At 37.2% G+C, this 21501-nt stretch overlaps 3 protein-coding genes and 1 long non-coding RNA gene across 4 annotated transcripts; all 4 read left to right on the top strand.

Moving 5' to 3' along the window:
• Positions 1 to 6124: 6124 nt before the first annotated feature.
• LOC103833383 (glycine-rich cell wall structural protein 1-like) lies at positions 6125 to 6872 on the top strand. The gene is made up of 2 exons (XM_009109468.1): positions 6125 to 6134; positions 6520 to 6872. Exons 1-2 carry the CDS (start codon positions 6125 to 6127, stop codon positions 6870 to 6872), a joined length of 363 nt encoding a protein of 120 aa, XP_009107716.1.
• A 1164-nt stretch (positions 6873 to 8036) lies between these two features.
• LOC103859168 (chloroplast envelope quinone oxidoreductase homolog) lies at positions 8037 to 9809 on the top strand. The gene is made up of 4 exons (XM_009136661.3): positions 8037 to 8296; positions 8518 to 8659; positions 8747 to 8838; positions 8916 to 9809. Exons 1-4 carry the CDS (start codon positions 8231 to 8233, stop codon positions 9603 to 9605), a joined length of 990 nt encoding a protein of 329 aa, XP_009134909.1. The 5' UTR covers positions 8037 to 8230; the 3' UTR covers positions 9606 to 9809.
• Positions 9810 to 14537: 4728 nt separating this feature from the next.
• LOC103833338 lies at positions 14538 to 17209 on the top strand. The gene is made up of 9 exons (XM_009109423.2): positions 14538 to 14765; positions 14848 to 14905; positions 14972 to 15124; positions 15245 to 15414; positions 15491 to 15671; positions 15767 to 15945; positions 16024 to 16149; positions 16218 to 16330; positions 16666 to 17209. Exons 1-9 carry the CDS (start codon positions 14741 to 14743, stop codon positions 17032 to 17034), a joined length of 1374 nt encoding a protein of 457 aa, XP_009107671.1. The 5' UTR covers positions 14538 to 14740; the 3' UTR covers positions 17035 to 17209.
• A 412-nt stretch (positions 17210 to 17621) lies between these two features.
• LOC103833339 lies at positions 17622 to 20846 on the top strand. Its single transcript, XR_626170.3, has 2 exons — positions 17622 to 20095; positions 20241 to 20846. It is a non-coding gene; the product is annotated as an uncharacterized LOC103833339 (long non-coding RNA).
• Positions 20847 to 21501: the final 655 nt, after the last annotated feature.

Below are 21501 nucleotides of genomic sequence, written 5' to 3'. Positions count from 1 at the left end.
TGCTGGTCTGGGTTCCCCGGCTGCACAAGGAACAAGTGTCCCTCAGCCACAGCCAGCATCAATCATCGAGGATAGGTTACTGAACGAGTTGTTGGTGGCACCAGGACGAGAGTTGCTTGCTAAGCTGAGCCCAAATGGAGAACCAAATACTAGCTGGTAAATTTTTAACTCTTAATCTAATCATTTCTATTTTGCTATGTGCTTATGTATTCATTGTTATAGGTTTAGGCGAAGAAATCGCAATGCAATTTGCAAGTCGATTTTGAAATGCTTTCACAGTCTCCTTGAGTTGCCTTATCCGACATATGCACATGTTCCATTAGAAATTCAGAAGATGTGGCTCCGTTCATTTGCGGTAATGTCTTTTTGTAATGTAAATTTCCGCTTGGTTACAGATTAATTTCGACTTATGCATATGTTTGTTGTGTTTGCATGTTCATTGCAGCAAGATTGGAACTGGGACCCTGCTTTCACCAATGATGTGCGGACAGCCTTTAATTTGCAGGCTAGAAAGCAGTACACGAGCAACGTGACTGAGTGGAAGAAAAAGTGGAGGCTGAAGAAGGATAAACCCATATGTCTGAATCAAGATGTGTGGGACGGGTTTAAAGCCTATTGGCAGCTCGATGCTACTGCACATATTGCAGCTACCAGTTCTGTTAATAGAAGAAGCAAGCGTGGTGGAAAAGGTGAAGCAGTACACAATGGTGGTGCTAAGACACGAGAGGAACATGAGATAGAAATGGTAAGCGGTATTTTTTTTCTCAATTTTATTAATTTCATCATATACATTGAACTGATACTCTTATATCATTTGTGTGTTTATTGGAAGACTGCTGAAAGGGGTGGTGTGCCACCAGATTGGTTAGAATTGATGAGGGATATGCACACCAATAAACAAACCGGTGAGGTGCAAGATCCTGTTGCGAGAGAGCTGTTGGCAACTCTGAGTAAGCTGAAGGAGGACAAAGAAGCACAACTTCAGCAGTCTCATCAGTTGTCTGCGAATGATGGATCTACAACTTCTAACATGCTGTCCCGCGAAGAGATCAACCAACTGGTTCTCGAGGCATGTCTACTTTATGTGGTCAGTTGTTTTTTTTTTCTCCAGCCTAGAATTTACAATTTTAGGATTCGTTCTCAAGCTCCTAATATAGGTTTGGTTTCACTTCAGTAGAACTGTCAGTTTGAATTCAGTTAAGGGTTGTGTGACTTTTATATATAGGAAAACAGAAACCGAGCCAGTTTATTTCTTCTTCAGTTAGATGTTGGATCGGTTACTTCAAATCCAGCTGCTTGAATATTAACATGTTATATTTATAGTTCTTATAAAATTTTAAAATCTTTCTACTCTTCTTTTGTAGAATGTTCCTATTAAGAAGGGTCGTCGGTATGGTATCGGTCGTACCTCTGAAGCTATCTCAACCTCATCATCTCAGCTCTCTGTTTCTTCCTCGAGTATTGTTCAGTACATGGAGCGGATGAAGACGGAGCTTGATGAAGAGCGGTCAAAACGTCAAGCTATTGAGGAACAGCTTCGTAGCGTGACCGCTTTCATTTCCAACCTTTACCCCGAGCAGTTCTCTGCAACTCAAACCCAGCCGGACTCTGCAACCCAAAGCCCCGACGATCGATGTTTCTAGTAAGGAACTTTGGTTTTTTTTTTTTACGTGCTGGAACTTTGCCAACGGTTTTTGGTATGTGTTTTGGTGTGATTAATCACTTTGGTATGTTTGTACAATCTATGACTAGTAAATTAATTACTTTATCGATGTATGTTTGTTTTAACTTTGCAAATCTTTTATAAAAATTCAACTTTTAAAATTCAAAATTGAACTACCATTTCAGTATTTTATAATCCCAACCGAAATAATCGTTTCTGACCGATGCACCTGTCAGAAATATCCGACCGAAGTACCCGTCAAAACTTTCTGACCGAAATATTCCGTCAAATATTACTGACCGTATCTTCCGTCAAAACATTCTGACTGTATCTTCCGTCAAAACTTTCTGACCGCAAGTATGGTCAGAAATTTCTGACCGTCATTTCTGACGGAAATTTTGTCGGAAATTTCCGACCGTAAAAATTCGTCGGGTTTCGGTCAGATATTTCTGACCGTTTCTGACCGCTTAAATTTCTGACCATATAGATCTGACAGCCCAGTCCGACGGAAATCTGTCAGAACAGGCCATTTCCGACCGTTTTCCAACGGATATGACGGTCAGAAATTACTGATTTTCTTGTATATTTCATAATTATTTATAAAAATATAAATCCTACTATATGAACTGATTGAGAAGTCACATAACTGATTTTTTATTACGTGTTGATCATAAATGAACTCTTCAAATTGTTATAATTTGATTGACCGATGATTTTTAGTTTTATTTATTATAATTATATCTAAAAGGAAGGGGTGATTCAATTATCACTTTCTAAATAATCTACATAATATTAGAAATAATTATTTATGGTAACTAATTGTTGAAACTATGAAACAGTAATAATACAATCAATTTTTTATATATTTATAAATTACATAAAATAACAAACAAAAGTGTTTATTTGAATTGATATAATGATTTTATATTCGTATAGAAATAATTATATTTGTATATAAAGTATCATAATAACTATTAATGTCTAATAATTCAATGCATGCTTTATAAATCATTTATAAAATTATAAATACATTTATAAAAATTAGACGTTTTAAATTATTATAAGAGGTTCTAAGTCATTTATAGAAGCTTATACATTGATTTATAAAATGTATTTTGAAAATTTATCCTCCTAATACCATATTTTGAATTGTTTTCATTTTTAATGGTAAAATTCCTCAACTATGTTTACTTAGTGTAGAAACCCCTAAACTAAAGATTTACTGGTAGTAATAGTAATTATGACATGTTATAGTTTAATTCATTAAATAAAATTAGTTTAGGGAGTTTTTCGTTAAATACTTAGTTTGAGGGTTTTTACCCAAAACAAATTTAGTTTAGGGGTTTTAACGTTAAAATTCTTTATTCTTCCTTATTATCTATTATTTAAATCCTTATAGTGAGATTTGTTTTATCAAAAACCAGTTGCAATCAACTGACGAGATATCTTCTTTCTTAATATCATGCATTTAATATTTAAAAATATATATAGTAAGATTTGAGTTAACAAAATTATGTATATATTATAACCATAATATCTTTAAAAATTTATTAGAGGATATTCTATCTCATAGCTTCTCTTGAAAACTAGGTCATTTAGAAAACTAGGATATTCATATGAACATAGTATAAATATCAATATATAACATCGAATCTTTCATATTAACCATATATATGTAACATAACTATTATATAGTTGCAAATATGCAATTATTAATTTATTATTAATGTTAATGCCCGTACATGCGTACGGGCGGTCTACCTAGTAATGATTTAAGTTGCTTATTTTAAAAAATAAAAAAGAGAAACCCATCAAAGAAAATAATAAAACTCTCGTGCTTGTTTGATAGCTCTTTCGTCAAAAGGAATATATTATCAAACATGGATCCAGAATTTCTTGGGCAACAAGAATCAGAAGAAAAAGAATCATATTTGTCGCATGAAGACGATGAGTTAGATGCCCATATTATTTTATTGGTGGTCTTCATTTTCTGTCAGATGATGTGTTTGAAGAAGCGACAACGTGAACTTCAGTTACAAATTGAACATCCCAGTTATTAAACTCATGATTTAAAGTTATTAAATGATGCTTTAACAAGGAACACGAATCCACTACCAATTCCAGAAGGTGCATATAGTTTGTAATAGTTTGGTTTCGGATATTTTGTTCAAAGCGGGTTTGTAACTGGATCTGATTGTCGGATTTATCGGATTGGTTAAATATAAAATGTATTTTAAATCATACATATGTTTCTAAATAATTAACTATTTTATTGTATAATATCAGGAAAGTTTTATCTAGTTGATTGTGGTTTTGCAAATCGCCGAAACTTTTTAGCTCCATATCGAGGTGTTTGATACCATCTACAAGAGTTTGCTGGTCAAAATTCTACTCCTCAGAATGATAAAGAGTTGTTTAATCATCGTCATGCTTCCTTGAGATATGTTATCGAGAAATTTTTTGGTATATTGAAATCTTGATTTCTACTTTTTAAAATTTGTACCTCCTTTTTCTTACAAGACACAAACGGAGATCGTACTTGCGTGGGTTGGATTACATGATTTTCTTCGGAAGTTCTGTAGAACAAATAATTTTCGTAAAGAAAAAAACTCTGATGATGTAAAAGATCTTGAAGAAGTTATTAATACAATGATGAAGAAATTCTCGTAACTCAGGATCAACAAAGTGAACATGCCAATCAAGTGAGAGCCACAATAGCAACAAATATGTGGAGTGATTTTATGTTATAAAAATAACCTATGATATATGAAATGAAAACCATGTGTTTTAGTTTTTATATTTTTTATTTTACTACAAAGTTGAATTTATTGCAAATCCATTTCATTGATTTATAATAATCCACCTATTTTGATTTTGAATTCTGTATCATTGATTCTAAAATCTATTTGTTTGATTTAAAAATCAATGGATTTATTAAATCCAAGGAGGATTTCCAAATTCATTAAAATACTAGAATCAATAACCCCCAACAAGTCTTTAGCTTATTGTAGTGTTGTCTCTAGGTGAGTATAGAAACACGTAAGTTGTTGTGTAGGAGAAAACTCTTGTATACGCTTGATATTAATAAATCTTTGAGAGTACCGTCCTCTCCCTAGATGAACCGGTAAAGAGAACTGGGTAATCAAATCTTGTGTGTCTTTTACTAACTCAAACAACAACAACAAGTGTGCCAAGGTTAATTAGTCAAGTGAGATAAACCAGTTAATTGGTTAAAGAACTCTCAAGAAGGGATATTAGAGTTTGCTAGTGTGATAGCTTACTCGGTGGGAATACCCCAACAAAGTCAAGAAATTAATTTATAGAATTTATTTTATTGTTTTGTGTCATATTTTGAGTCGGTCCAACTTAGGACCGGAGAAATTAATTAATTTATGATATTTATTAGTTTATCGAGTATTAATTTTTAGATTTTTTACTGTAAGTTGTTTACAGCATCTCCGTAAAGACTTTCTATTTTAGAGTATGCAAAACTCTATATTTGAAGTTTCCCAAAAAGGGGTTATTCTGAAAAATAAAAAAATTCAAATTTAACTTCAAAATTATTTGTAATTTACACTATGGTCCTTATATTTTTATAATTAATATAAATCCAAAAACAATTTATAAGCAACTAGCACATATAATATTAATTAATAAAATCTTACACCAAAATAAAAAAAATATAAATATAAATACATAATTAAATATTAAACTACAACCAAAATACTACATTATTCTAACTATTTCGGTAATGCTCCATCTTTGGTTACACAAAATTTGTTTGGACAATATTTTTGAGGTTCCGGAGAAAATTTATTACACTATTAGTGTTGTAATAATATTTAATTTTGTGTAAAAATTATTTTCTTATGTATCTTTATAAAAAATTATTAAGTTTCTTTTGTAATATTCTTGTTGTGTAATTCTAGTTTTAAAATTTTTATTTAATTTTATGTGTTAAATTTTTATTTAAAAAATAAATGTGAAATATTTATGACATACAAAAGTCTTAAGGATTACGATAAATGAAAAAATACTTAAGAATAAGGGAAATTGCCACAAATACCACATTCATAGTATTATTTTTCATGTTTACACTAACCACTTTTATACCCTAGAGTTAACTAATCTAGACTTAAGGTTTAGAGTTGAGGGGTAGGGTAGGATTTTTGGAATGTGAAATTTAGAATTCTAATAAATATATAAATAAATACTTAAAATATATATAATTTTAAAAATAGTTTCAAATATAAAATTTTCGATTTTCAAAAAAAAAACTGAAAAAAAATCCAGAAAACAAGTTCAAAAAAAATTTATAGAAAAGTTCGAATTTGAAAAAATATAATTAAAAAACATAAAAAAATATTTTTATATTATATATAGAAGAACAAGAGTATAAAAGTCTTTTGCCACTTAATAAAGAATATATTTTTGAAAATATTTTTTTTATTGATGGTAAAAATGAATAATGGTACCAAAATTGTGATGTGTAATCACAATACTAAAAGGCCAATATAGTGAGCAATTAGGCTGTCCACGTCATCAAATATAATCGACCAATCAGTTCATTTTGTTTTTACACGTCACACAAGCTTTAGTCACGTCTGGTTTCACGTATTTCTTTCATTTGCAGTGGGCTGGGCTTTATTGCATCGTGGTACGCTTTATTTTTTTTCTCATTTGTATCGACCCGAGTAAGACGGAAGTGACGAGGATCTTAACCTTTTCATCTTCTCCGCTTGAAACCCTACTGATAGAGTTCTAATGAATCCCCTTCTTCACAATCAAAACTCCACTTTACTTTGATCCATTTCATGAAGACATGTATGAAAATAGTATCTAATGACATGGAGGAGGATCCGGCCATGGTGGTGGATTTGGAGCGGGAGGAGGATTCGGTGGTGTTGGAGGAGTTGGTGGTGGAGGTGGTGGCGGCAGAGGAGGTGGTGCTGGTGGTGGATCTGGTCATGGTGGTGGTTTTAGAGTTGGAGGGGGAGTTGGTGGTAGAGCGGGAGGAGGTGTTGGGGGAGGCGGTGGACTAGGTGGTGGTGGAGGAGGTGGTGTGGGCGGTGGATCTGGACATGGTGGTGGATTTGGTGCTGGTGGAGGTCATGGGATAGGACATGGCGGAGGAGGAGGCTTTGGGATTGGAATAGGAATCGGTGTTGGGGTTGGTGGAGGCTCAAGGTTCTGGCAACGGAAGCGGTAGTAGCGGTGGCGGAAACCGTTAATCAGAGCTCATATTAACACACTCGTGATTTAGTGCACTCGACAGTTCAACTACTAGGACGTACTTGTGATTCTACTTTACACAGTAACTACCATTGAATACATTGAAGCATATCAATTACAAGTGAGAGGAAACAAGCTTTCTATGAAGAAACTAAAAGGTATGGACTGAGAAGCTGAGAGAGCCTTTGACATTTCCAGTTCTACAAAGCAACAAATCTTGATTTCTTTGACTTGGTTAGATACCCAACGCATGTTCATCCTTGAAGACCTATTAAACTGAAGTGGAGATGTATAAAGAAGAGAATGAAAGGACATGGTTGGAAAAATTTCATAAATCATACATCATATTGGAGTATTGGATACAGCCTACTTAAATATCTTACTGTTGCAATTCAGAAGAGAATACCTTCGTTGTTAATAAATGTAATCACATTCTCATAAGTTACTCATCTGAACAATATTGACTTGCTGTTAGTGTTTTTATTTTCAGCCAATTACGATATAGTATTTCCCACGAGGAGAGCAGCTATAAGAATTGATATAAAAAATGTTAGTGTTAATTGCCCACAAGACTCTTTTGTCACTATGGATCAGAAAGGTCAAGATAATATTGCATGTTGTTATCTCAAAATCAGAATAGATAAATTATAGGATTATTAGGAAGGGAAGACACTATCAAAGTATACAAACTCATAAAATCCACAACATCACCAGTTATAAGTTATAGCCATAATTATACACACAACTACTGCAGAGTTTAAACAAATGCTCCATCAACTACACCAAATCATTTGCAACATACGGTAACGAAAAATAATTAAATTTAATGATCCCCGCGCTTGCGCGGGGCTAAGCCCCTAGTTAATTATAAAGACTGCAAATAAAAACTCTAAATTTGAAATTATCCAATTTCTTTTGAAGATGCTTCTGCAGACCCGGTAGACCAAATGGTACAGACGTGAACTGAACCCGCGGTGGATCAATTCACACGTTTCGAAAACAAATGTTAAGCCACTACGGATAGGCTAACTTGAAGCGGGCCGGCCCACATAAAGCCTTGAATTGCCCAATCCAAAACAATTTACACGATCCATCTCCTTGTGAGTCGTGCGATTAGACACACGTTACTTAAAGTGTATAAGCGGAAGTAACGTGGCAGATTTACAATCAGTTGTTGTGAATTCCGCTTTTACCCTTCACTGCAGCCTCTGTCCAGATAAACTAACGAAACGCTTCTGCACGCGGGCGGTTGTAAGGTTCCAGATCCTCCCTTCAACTTTATCTCTCCAAGAAGAAAACTATACTGTTCGATTTAGAGATCCCCTTCGTTTAACAATGGCCGAAAAACTCATGCACGCTCTTCAATACGAGTCTTACGGCGGTGGCGCCGCCGCTTTGAAGGTTAAACACTTAAACCTCTTGTTCGAAATCATCTCAATTTTATAAGTGGTTTTACCTTTACACAGATTAATGTATAATTAGTTCGTGTATAAGAGCTAATGACTAAAAGACTGATTTTCCGAGAAACCATTTGTTTATATCAACCCGATTCATGTTCCCCTGTTTTGTTGATGATTATTAGTATGAGTATCATAGTATGTGTTTATCTAATATGTTCTCAGCATGTTCAAGTTCCGGTTCCATCGCCTAAGGCGAACGAGGTTTTGCTGAAATTAGAAGCTACTAGTCTAAACCCTGTTGATTGGAAAATTCAAAAAGGAATGATTCGGCCTTTTCTGCCTCGCAAGTTCCCCTGCATTCCTGGTATTTTATTTGCTTTAAAAAATAATATGCTTCGTGTCTCTTGCCCTGCATGGCTTTTTAAAGGGTTGGATAATTTGTCTTGAACAGCTACGGATGTTGCTGGTGAGGTCTTAGAGGTTGGATCAGGAGTCAAGAACTTCAAGGCTGGTGACAAAGTTGTGTCAGTTCTCAGCCATCTTGTAGGTTCTTACATACAAGACATTTGCGTTAAGAGTTTGTAGAGTTACTCTTATAATACTATTTTGGTTGTTTTCAGACCGGAGGGGGACTTGCTGAGTATGCTGTTGCAAGCGAGAAACTGACAGTCAAAAGGCCTCAAGAGGTAGGACCAGCTGAAGCAGCCGCTTTACCTGTGGCCGGCCTAACCGCTCTCCAGGCTCTAACTAATCCGGCAGGATTGAAGCTGGATGGTACAGGCAAGCAGGCGAACATCCTGGTCACGGCAGCATCTGGTGGTGTCGGCCACTATGCAGTCCAGCTAGCAAAGCTAGGGAACGCTCATGTAACCGCCACATGTGGGGCTCGGAACATTGACTTCGTCAAATCATTAGGAGCGGACGAGGTTCTTGACTACAAGACTCCAGAGGGAGCTGCTCTCAAGAGTCCCTCTGGTAAGAAATATGACTCTGTGATTCATTGCGCAAATGGGATACCGTTTTCGACATTCGAACCGAATTTGTCTGAAAATGGAAAGGTTATAGACATCACGCCGGGGCCTAGCGCAATGTGGACTTTCGCGGTTAAGAAAATAACCATGTCTAAGAAGCAATTGGTTCCGCTTTTGTTGATCCCGAAAGCTGAGAATTTGGAATTTATGGTCAACTTAGTGAAAGAAGGGAAAGTCAAGACTGTGATTGACTCGAAGCATCCTCTGAGCAAAGCAGAGGATGCTTGGGCTAAAAGTATCGACGGTCATGCTACTGGGAAGATCATTATCGAGCCATGAATAGCATTTTGCTTGTGCCGCGCTGTCTATGTTTCTATAAGCTTATAGTTTGATTCTCGTTTTCTCGTTGTTTCTTTTGTTTTGTATAATATATAATACCCAACTACTAGGTAGATACCCGCATTTTGCGTGGGATGAGAGTTTAAAAAATAATAATTTCTGTGAACATGTTAGTTGAAAATAAAAATTTTACATGTTGGTTTAGTGTTTTTTGTTACGTTGGTTAAGTTTTTTATAGTACGTCTAGGCATGGGCGTTTAGGTCGGGTGCTTCAGATTTTTGGGTCTTTCGGATGGAGAGGTACAGAATCGTTATTTTATACTTCGGATCGGGTTCAGGTTTTTAATTCGGGTTATTTCTGGTATAACCAAATTGTATAACAAATAATAATACAAATTTTATGTATTCGTGATTTGACTCTGTGAGACTAGAAATAATACTTTTAAAATTACAAGATTGTAAGTTTTATGATCTTTTTGATTTGTTATTACGTTGAGGAACACAAGCTTGTGTTCTGTTTCATCGTATAATTTCTATTTGTATTATCTTGAATAGAAAATGGTAAAGAATCCATCTATTCATAAATCTAAATCAAAAAAACATAAAAATCAAACATAAATCAAATTTGTATAATCATGAATGTTTGAGCTCATGCATGTGTAAAGAGCAAAGAGAAAAAAATCGTAAATCTTACTTGTAATCAAACATAAATCAAAATCGCAAAGTATAGTGATTCATACATGTAATCGGTCATAAAATGAGTTTGAATATGTACTAAACATATACGTTGAAAAAAGAGAAGACGGAAAGATGAATGAGAATGGAAGATGTAAGTTTTTTTTTTTTTTGACGTCAAAAGGCCATTCTATTACTCAAACTTGAGGTGGTCTGGGTAACCAAACCGGAATAGAACAACCAATAAAAAGTAACTCCCTATGGAAGGATCTTGCAGTCTTAGCTAAAAAATCTGAAATCTGATTGCGCGCCCGTGGAACATGAATGATGCTGAAGTCCGGAAAGCATATCTGTAATGTCTCTATTCTCTCCAATTCTGTCGCAAAGCTTGGCCAATCTTGAGAGTCCTTTAACATTGCAATCAGCTCCTTGCAGTCTGTCCCAAAGTTCTGGCATGTTGAATGTTGAAGCATATTTTCCATCGCCCACCGCAGTGCTTCTACTTCCGAATGCAAAGCTGATTCACGTCGAGTGAAATTCTTTGTTCCCATAAGTTGAATATTCCCAACACTGTCCATCCATACCCAGCCGCATCCGCTAAAGTGAGCAGAAGATGTCCAAGATCCATCTAGCAAGCATATATTACCCAAACGTATGACTTGGGCTATCCCAGGGATATTAGCTTGAACCACTGGTTGTAACACTAGTTGCACCGCTTCATTAGCATCAAACCATGCATGACATTCACTCTCTGCGTGTCGAACTAGCTCCAATGGATCTCTATCTATTCATCTGAAGAGTTTGTCATTTCTAGCCTTCCAAATGTACCATAATATCCAGGGATAAGGATCCCTGTCTCTTTCTGGCTCGATGATGCTATTCTTCCTCCAAAACAGATAATCCATATTTGTGTAGACACTTGATACCGGAAATATATCAGGGCTTGTTGGAGTCGATGATAATGACCAGACTTGAAGAGCTGGCGGACATTCAAAAAATGCATGGGTCACAGTTTCCTCTAATTCTCCGCATCTTGGACAGTAATTGTCACACCTCATATTGCGTCTTGTCAAGTTCCTCGTTACTGCCACATGACCAGTCAACAATTGCCATATAAGATAACATATCTTCTTTGGCGCCTCTACCTTCCAAGCAAAGGCTTGGAGCTTTGTGATGCTCGGCTCTATAACTTCTTTCTCTGCTGCTGGTTTTAATACATTTTGTGCCACCCAATAACCAGATTTAACCGTATATTGGCCATTCTTTGTGTAGTTCCAGCAGAAAGTATCTCGGCGATGAGTCGAGCTTATGGCTAAACTCCTTATGAGAGGTATGTCCTCAGGGATGACGTAACTCTCCAATAGACCAATATTCCATTCCTTCGATACTTGATCAATAAGATCGCTGACTCGCATATTAGGGTGCATGACTGGCGCTATGGAGTTAGCTGGTCTCGCGGGGGTCGTTGGAATCCACGGATCTCCCCACACCTTAACTTCATATCCGGAATGAATTTTCTGTCTGATCCCTAGTAGTAACAATTTCCTGGCTGCAATAATGCTCGTCCACACATAGGATGGGTTGTTAGCAGTATCCACTCTTAGTGGAGAGCTCAATCTATAGTATCTTCCCTTCAAAACCCGTGCAACTAGGGAATCAGGGAACTGAAGTAGCCTCCATAATTGTTTAGCCAACAGGGCCAGATTGAACTCATGGATCATACGGAAACCAATTCCACCCTCCTCTCTTGGTAAACAAACTTTCTCCCACTTCGCCCAGTGTATCCCTCTCTTTGGTGGATTTGAACTCCACCAGAACTGTGCAATGGCACTGGCAAGATTTTCACAAATCTCTAATGGGAGCAGAAAAGTAGACATAACGTACGTCGGTAGGGCAAGCAAAATGGATTTAATCAACACTTCCTTTCCACCTTTTGAGAGCCATCTGCCTGTCCATCCATTCACTCTATGCATCAACTTATCTTTCAGAAATGCAAAAAGTTTGCACTTAGATCCACTTATGTCTTCTGGGATACCAAGGTAAGTTCCCATTCCTCCTTCATTCTGTATTCCAAGCACATCTTTAAGCTGTTGTCTAGTAGCCGCATTAATCCGCTTACCAAAGAGTAAAGAAGATTTATCAAAATTAATACATTGTCCAGAGGCTTTGCCATATCTCCTGACTACTTTCATTAATTAAGGAAGATGTAAGTTTAAGGTTAGTAATATATATATATATATATATATATATATATATATATATATATATTCAGGTACTTTGGGAAATTGGTTATGGTATCGGATATAACCAATCGGGTATGGGTATAGCTCTCAGACTCTGTTACGCTTCTGTCAATGATGATGATATACGCAGAAGATGATGATTCTTTTTGTCCCAACTCACAGTGCCCCTCACGCGTATGTTATTAGCTTTGGCAAACCTGCTAATTGACTTAGAGGCTTAGAAGATTGAAATTAATGGACAAAAAGGAGAAACTCCACCATTGTTGCTCGAGCTTCCTCTGTGACGATGGCCATTGAAGATCTTGTTGCGACCAGTGAGATGCTTTGCGACCAGTGAGATGCTCGTTGCTCGAGCTTCCTCCGTGACTATGGCGATTGAAGATCTTGCGACCAGTGAGATGCTCTGGTCTTGATGTAAGGAGACTTCGTCATGACTGAGCAACTTTTGTGGAGGTTCGTGGCGAAGTGAAGACTACTTTGAGTTTCAAGACGGCTTATTGAAGAAGATGGTTGCGGTGGCCGAGATTTGTAAGCACGGGCCATGAGCTCGACAGAGCAAGACGACGATATTGGTCCGGTGGTGCTAGTCGGAGGTAAACTGATGCAGAGAATATTTGGATATATTTCAAATATTATTATTATTATTATTATTTATTAATAGGATAATTACTTTTATCGTTTTAAGATTTTAATAGTTTTTCTATTTAGTTTTTTGTTTTTTTGGCAACTGAATTTTATTAAACAGTAAAAGAAAAAGACAAGTAGTTTATCAGCCAGACAGGAGGCATATTGAAATATTCAGAAGAATTATACATGAAAGATTTCTTTGCTAAACAATCTGCTGCCTGATTCTTCTCACGATGGATGAAGTCAATAGAACATAGTGGGAGCTTTGACATCCAGTACCTGATATATGATAGTAGATTTCCCAAATCTGTGCTATCACTGCTTGTATTATTCGTTTCCACTAAACCTTTACAATCACTTTCAAATACCTGTCTCCAACCTTTTGTCCAAGCTATTTGTAAGGAACACAGAAACGCTACTGCCTCTGCTTGGAACGCAGAATAGATATTGTCCACCATACTTGTACCTGAAGCGACATATGCTCCTTTAAAATCACGTAGAATCCACCCTACTCCTGCTATTTGATTGGTATTGGAAAGGCTGCAATCAAAATTCTATTTAGTTATGATTAGGGTTTTATGGCTTTTATGTTTGAGAAATTTTCTAGGAAAAACCTAAAAAAGTTTTTGTTACAAATATATACTTTAAAAATAAAAAATGATCAAAATAGACATAAATGTTTTATCAAAAGAAGTAGATATACACTTATACCCATAAGGTTAATTAATCTAGATATTAGGGTTTAGAGTTAAGAGGTGGGATTTAGGGTTTAGGGTTTAAGGTTTAAGGTTTAAGGTTCAGGGTTTAGAATTTAAGATTTAGGGTTTAGAGTTAAGAGGTAGAGTTTTGAAAATAGAATTTTAAATTAAAAAAATTAAAATTTTCAAAATAAAAAAATATTATTTTGGTTATTTTAGTTTTTTGAGTCTATTTTTGTGACCAAAATTTAAGAAAATCTATTTGGGAGAATTATCCTTTATGTTTTCACATAAATAACTTTTCTAGGTTTATAGTTGTATTCAGTAATTTTGATGATTTAGTAAGAAAGAAATTATATACGAGCTTTATAGCACGGAAAAAAATATTTTCCAAACTCTAAAAAATATTTGATTAAGGACTGAAAAAGTATTCTCAAAATCTAGAAGCTTCCGCTGCATCATGGACGAAGGATGATGGAGGTGAGATTGATGGCAGATTGGAGACACGGTTCAGACAAAAGAGTCGGTGACCACGAAACGTCAAGTCTCTGCGTCTCCAAGCTTGGTCTCCCACCTTTTTCTATTTGACCTTTTCTTTTGCTGAACAAAACTGTATTAGGAAAACAATTAACAAATATTATATATTCTAATCAAATTTAATTTAGATTAATTTAAAAATATAATGATTAACAGTAATTCTAAATATCCCATTTTTCCAATTTTCTCCAAAACAATCAGAGTGGGATAGAACCGAATAAAGAAGAGAATAAAACGAATATTGATTCTCAAATGATCTTTATCGAAACAATATTCCGTGCGGGCAAAATCTCTGCGAAGAAGAACAAACTAGAACCGAAAGTTTCAGTTTTCCTCTCTCTTTCTAATCATAGCCATGGGTGGTGATACTCTCAAAGATGGTAGAGTTCTCTTCTTTTATCTTTCTTTCTGGAACTGTTTCGTATGTTTTGTTTTAACGGAAATGATTTAAACTTGTTGTAGAGGAGTTGGCATCTTCTTTGTACCCTGATTTTTCACGATCGTCTTCTTGCTGCTTCAGGTAATATTATTGTCTGACGATGGTCGTAATCAGAAAGTGATTCATTTCCCTTTTTTTTTGTGGCAGTGATGATTTAGGGGTTTCTGAAGAGAATCTTGCTGCTTATTTGAGAAAGAGAGAAAAAACTTACCAAGAGATTCTCCAAAGCCATGATCTGTTACGGGAGAGACTTGGCAAGAACAATCGGAAACTGAAACTCGCAAGACGCCAAATCTTGAGGTTTTTTATTTGTTTTCAACTCGAGATCATGATTGATTCTTGTGTTGTGCTACTTATATTCGATCCATAAAGAGAGATATTATTCAACTATTTTAGTATTTTTTTGACAAAAACAATCAGCTATACTCCTGGATCATTTGCGGATGTCAATTTGAGCGATTACCATATTCCAAAGACGACGTCGATCCTCATAGTTGGTCCGAAAGGAGCTGGGAAGAGTAGTCTTGTTAATAGAATTACAAGAGTGATCCAAGACGAGGAGTTTGCCCCAGCTAGAGCTCAAGAATCATGTACACATATAATTGATCATTCATTTTCTTGTTTTTTTAAAGATGATCAGTGTTTTGTTGCTCTCAATTTTTGCAGATGGTATGCCGTCTAATGGAGGCACGTTCTTTCTTCAGGAATATATGATCCCAAGAGGAGGTTCTGCTTCATTTTGCCTCTGTGACACGCGTGGCTTGAGCCAAATCTCGTCATCCGATAACACTACAATGATTGAGCAGTGGATTAAAAAAGGTGTTCATCACGGCGAGCCTGTGATCTGGTCTTTTCTTCTTCTGTCTTGTTTTATACTCTTCTTGGCTTTAATCAGTTTTTTTTTTTTTTGTGTTAACATGATGAGTTTGTAATTTTGGTCAGGAAATCCGATGACTCGGATTTGAAGGATAGATTGATCCGAGATGGTTGTACAGGTTGTGAGATAAGGAAAGTGAACTCCATTATATTTGTTGTTAATGCGGTTGAAATGATGGAGAGTGAATCGAGCTATGCCCATATGGTCTCGACTGCTTTTAACTCTCCTTTACTATCGTTTAAAGGTTGGTGAGTCCTCACTGAATGGTGTTTTTCTTTTGTTCTTTTTAAAAATTTCAAAGAAGTCATAATATGATTTCCAGATGACAAGCCAGCAGTAGTTATCACTCATGGAGATATACTTTCAAGGGAGGAACGGGCCCGAGTTCAGGTTCTCGTTGGAGAACTTCTTGGTATCCCACCTGACAAACAGATTTTCGACATTCCAGGTCACAAGTCTATATTTTTTCTTTTGTGACAGGCTATATATCTTATTGGTTACTAATACGAAGTACAGATAGCCGGGACGCAGCCACAGCACTAACAGTCTGCAACTTGCTACGGCATTGCCTTGAACACGCTGATAAAAATCTTCGGTTTTGTCCCAAGAGGAACTTCACCATATCGAAGGTTTCTACTTCATCTTTAGATCTTACATCTTTTGATACCAAAACATACCATGATTGGTTCATCAGTCTAGGGACTGATGACTGATTTGGTGTTGAAGCGGTTCAATAATTTTACGTACCAAGAAAAGCAAAAAAAAAAAGATAAATCTTTGGGAAAATAATTAGCTTCTTTTAATTCAGATGGAATAAAATGAATTCATACTAACCATATGACTATATGAGGGAATGGTTTGGTTTTTTTTTTTTTTTTTTTTTTTTTTTTTTTTTGTAGTGGATCAGTTTAATTGATTTGGATTGAACAGATGCAAGACCATCTAATTGTTATTATTTTTTTAGGTGGAAGGAGGCGACAAAAACAGGACAAGGATGACTATGTTTTCAGTTGCGCTGACTCTATTCCTGGCCTTAGCGATAATCTGGTTTATCCACGAACACGGCGGACAAAACGTAGCGCATGAGGCTCGCCACGAACTTCATGTATTCCAAAGTCCACGGTTATACAACCTTACGCATGAGGTCCTACCCAAACTTAGCATCAGTGTTCAGAGTTCTGAGTCTGAGACCGAGGATGTTCCTAATGGTGAGCCTAGCATTGATTGGCGTACAGCTCGACGCTTGTGGTTCGATGAGGGGAAGGTGGCCAAGGCCGAGGGCGAACCAAGCTTTGATTGGCGAACCACTCGACGCTTATGGTACGTTGAGTGAAATGTATGCAAGCGCCATCAATATCTTATATGTAAAAAATATAGTAGACTGTAAACATAAAACACGATGTTTTGTAAACTGGACTGCATGAACTTCTAGGTAATCAATATCTGGACTGCATGAACTTCTAGATATGGTATACAATTCAGTTTGAATTAAATTTTATTTCAAAAAATGTATCAAACTATCCAAAATAAACACACTCAAACCCCGTGATGAGGACATCAAACCAGTAGCCAATCCATAGCACCATAAAACGGATGCAAATGGCCAGCTAAACCCAACAAGGACATGTGTCTTTCATAGACTATGCCGCAACCTACCAGAAGGAGATGACCAACAGACCTACATGTCCAGACACTCAAATCATCAGTCTTACGTCGAATTGGAATTGGGTCCATATCATCTCAGACCAAACCGGAATCAAGTTTACAACCCAGCTGATTCCTGGCTACCTTGCAAGTGAAGGCCATTCAGACCCAGTGCCATTGTTCAATTCACGTTGGCTCAGCCACGGAGAGTTAGGGCATGAAACAGCTTGGGAAAGATTCTCTGCTCATTTAGAGCACGCCTCGAAGTGGAATCAGCAAAATATCATTTCACATGGAGGAGATATTCAGCTCTTAAGTTGGGTAATTACCAACATACCCCATTTGAATCTACACTAACTAAATGGAGGTTTGCAGCCAAACCAGAAGGAATTAGGCAATGAACCGACTTGGTTTGTAATCTTGACCCATCAGAGAAACCAAGAAAACTGGATTCATCAAGGCCAGTTCAGATGTGAAAGTTATTCAGTTTCCAAATCGGATAGTTCTCGACATGTCTCATCTCGAACCTTACTATAACTAGGGTACCATAAGGACATCTCAAAATTTATTCTCAGCCATTGTATCAGGATGATTCAACTCTTACACCAAGACCTTCCATATTTGGACCTAAGTGCATTCACACGGGACCAATTGTTTAGATACTTTTAATGAAAAAAAAATCCGAGATACTTTCATTTATTCTACATACTCTACTGAACTAAGAGAATTCCAAATTTACCTTTTTACTTTCTCTCTAATTTCTAAATACTCTGTTCGCGGATACTCCTTCTGCGGACAAGATCGCCATGTTCGAGATGTCGAAAAAGTTATATTTCCCAAATATAAGAATAAATGATGAAACCAGTGATCTAGACAATTATGTGGCCCAGTACAACCAGTGTATGCTTACTACAACTATCCAGAAACAATTCTTGGAAGCTATCATTGCAATGGTATCAGCTCAACTCTGATCCGGTCCGTCCTGCAATGGTACATCAACTTGTCCAATGGATCGATACATTCCTTCGCAGCTCTAACCGACCAGTTTGTGAGAAAATTTGCATGCACAAGAAACCAAGCTGAATCCCTGCGTAACTATACAATATGTTTCAACCAGGAAAAGGTATTCTACCTTCAAGAGAGACATGTTGCTTGATGCTGATATGTACAAAGAGTTAATCAAGTATCAGTGCAGAACCATGGCAGACGTCACATCCCGAGCATGGGCAGAAGTAAAATGGGAGGAAGATTCAGCATACCAGTTCAAGCATTTCCAAAAGCATGAATCCTAAGTTCCTGAGAAATAAGAAAAACGAAAAAGACAATAAACCCTATCATAAGCCAGAGAAATAAGTAGATAGTACATCGTGGGAGATACCACAATCGACCTATAGACAAAACTGAAGGAATGGTAATACATACATGTCAGACATCTCTAATCTATCAATCTCAAATCGAAATTAATCAACATTCTGAGTTTGATAAGTCCCTCAAATTAAGTTACCCAAGAAGATGAAAATACCAAAAACATTATGAGATATACATTGATGGTGTGTATTTTATATAGACTAAGAGATAGAATTTAACACAAGACCGTAATGGAAATAACAAAATAGGAGTCGAACTTAGATTTAGTTAACGAAGGAGAGACGCCTCCATGGATCTTCATTGCTTCAGCATCTTCGATCAACCTTCTCCTCTCTGAAGCTGCTACTATCCTCCTCCATGACTTCGAAGGCCATAGCTCCTCCACCGTCGCGGTCCAGATCTCCTCCCAACCCTCCGCCGCTAAAACTTCCTCTGCTTGGTTCTCTCTCTCCGCTTGAACCGCTGGAGCCTCCCGACCCCCACAGGCCCTCCAGACGCATCTTTCATTCCTACTCTCTCCCCTTTATCTTGCTGTTTCTGTGTCTCTTTGTTGCATCTGGTTTGTCCACGAGTCTCTTATTTTTCTGAGTTTCTTAACCTCGTTCGCCGTCGATAGCTACAAGAGATGGTGTCGGTGCAGTCTCTTAATACTTTTGGCTCTTGTGTAGCCCTTGTCCATCTCTTATGACTTCACTAGTTCAATGAATATCTCAGGCTGATCAAATCAAAAGCAGATGATCTTGCTCTCCTTGGCAAACCAATGAGGATCTCACCGAAAGAATACTTGCAGGACTTGGTGATGAGTACAAGCCTGAAGTTGATGCTATCCATGGCCGTGATGTGGCCATCTCGTCAGAACTCCATGAACGCCTACTAAACCGGGAAGCTATTATCATATCCACTGAGACAGCTCCAGTCACTCCGATTGTTGCTCATGCTGCAGATACTCGTCAAAACCACAACAGCAACCAGAACTGGCGCAACAGAAACAATCAACAATGGCGTAACAACAATCAGACTCGCCACTATCAGAACAACAACCAGCAGCGCTCCTCCAAGCCGTACTTAGGCCGCTGTCAAGCCTGCGGAACACAAGGCCACAGCGCCAGAAACTGTCCTGATTTTTCGTATAATAAGAGGAGTGGCTCAGATGCCTCAACAACAAAGGAGCAACAACACGTGGAACAATGCTCCACAGTTCCAACAGTGGCCCCCGAGTACTAACCCAGTTATGATGTCTGACTCCTCAACGTGGCTATTGGACTCCGGTGCCTCACACCACATGACATCCGACCTAGCAAACCTGTCCATGCATAACCCTTACAGTGGTGGTGATGGTGTTCTCCTGGGTGATGGCTCTGGACTCCACATTTCACACTCTGGTTCACTATCTCTTCCCTCTTATACTCGTCCATTCTTTTTAAAAAAAGTTTATGTGTTCCTGCTCTTGAAAAAAAATCTCATTTCAGTTTTTCAGTTATGCACTGCTAATGTGGTTGTGGTTACTTTTACTCAACATATTTTCAGGTGAGGGACTTGGAAACAGGGAGACTCCATCTCGAAGGGAAACCTAGAGATGGAACGTACCATTGGCCACAATCCCCAGCATCAAAACCCTTACTAGCTTTTGCATCTGCCGTGAAGACAACCTTGTCGGATTGACATTCCGTTTAGGACAACCAGCATTTTCAATTCTTCAAAAAGTTGTTTCTCAATTTCAATTACCCATTGCTTCAAATGTTTTAATGGCTCAGCCATGCTCTGCTTGCTCTAATAATAAAATGCATAAGTTACTTTTTCAAAACTCAACTCTTCGATCTTCACAACCCCTAGATGTAGTATTTTCAGATGTGTGGACTTCTCTCATAATTTCAATCGATGGTTTCAAATACTGCGTTATTTTTGTAGATCACTACGTTTGTATCCTTTAAAAATGAAGTCCCACATTTTTTATGTTTTCACCCGGTTCAAAGTCTTGGTTAAAAATCGATTTCAATCTAAGCTAAGGACCTTATACACCGACAATGGAAGTGAATATATTGGGCTATGAGACTTTTTAGCTCAACATGGCATCTCTCATATGACAAGTCCGCCTCATACGCCAGAACATAATGGCATCGCAGAACGTCGACATAGACATATCGTAGAAACATGCCTTGCCCTCCTGTCTCATGCGTCGATGCCACAGTCTTATTGGACCTATGCGTTTGCAATGGCTGTCTATCTAATAAATAGAATGCCATCACAAGTGTTAGATTTCAAAACTCCTTTTCAAAATCTTTATTGACATTCTCCAAACTATCAAAAGCTTAAGGTGTTTGGGTGCTTATGTTTCCCATGGATTAAACCTTACACATCTCATAAGCTGGATGCTAAATCCACACCATGTGTGTTCTTGGGTTACTCTATTACACAAAGCGCATACTTTTGTTTAGATCGCTCGACATCGAGAATTTATACTTCTCGACATGTTGTCCTTCATGAACATGTTTTTCCATTTTCTTTACCATCTCATATAGAGTCTAATGAAACTGAAGAAACTGAGATATCAACTTACCCCTCTGTCAAGCTTGTGCTTCTTATTACTACTTCTACAGGTCATGTTTCTCAACCACAAGCCCACACTTCTGATCACTCATCACCACTAGAAACAAATACAAATCAGCACCCGACACGGCCAACACAGCGCCGACTCCATATGTTACAGAAACACAACAACCGTCTGCTCAACCTCCTTCCCAGCCAGGTCCTCCTCGTCTGGTCAGACAAATCACTCGGCCCAAGAAAC

This window comes from Brassica rapa, chromosome A08, assembly GCF_000309985.2.
Source record: "Brassica rapa cultivar Chiifu-401-42 chromosome A08, CAAS_Brap_v3.01, whole genome shotgun sequence".
NCBI classification, from domain to species: domain Eukaryota; kingdom Viridiplantae; phylum Streptophyta; class Magnoliopsida; order Brassicales; family Brassicaceae; genus Brassica; species Brassica rapa.
Note: the sequence above shows the minus strand (reverse complement) of the source record. Positions and strands in the feature narration are given on the sequence as shown.

Bases quoted from the DNA above. Each gene is read 5' to 3' on its own strand.
- LOC103859168 (XM_009136661.3), top strand. From the start codon at position 8,231: ATGGCCGAAAAACTCATGCACGCTCTTCAATACGAGTCTTACGGCGGT. The intron at 8,297-8,517 runs GTTAAACACTTA...ATATGTTCTCAG, and splicing joins GTGGCGCCGCCGCTTTGAAG to CATGTTCAAGTTCCGGTTCC. The intron at 8,660-8,746 runs GTATTTTATTTG...TGTCTTGAACAG, and splicing joins CAAGTTCCCCTGCATTCCTG to CTACGGATGTTGCTGGTGAG.
- LOC103833338 (XM_009109423.2), top strand. From the start codon at position 14,741: ATGGGTGGTGATACTCTCAAAGATG. The intron at 14,766-14,847 runs GTAGAGTTCTCT...AACTTGTTGTAG, and splicing joins TGGTGATACTCTCAAAGATG to AGGAGTTGGCATCTTCTTTG. The intron at 15,125-15,244 runs GTTTTTTATTTG...AAAAACAATCAG, and splicing joins GCAAGACGCCAAATCTTGAG to CTATACTCCTGGATCATTTG.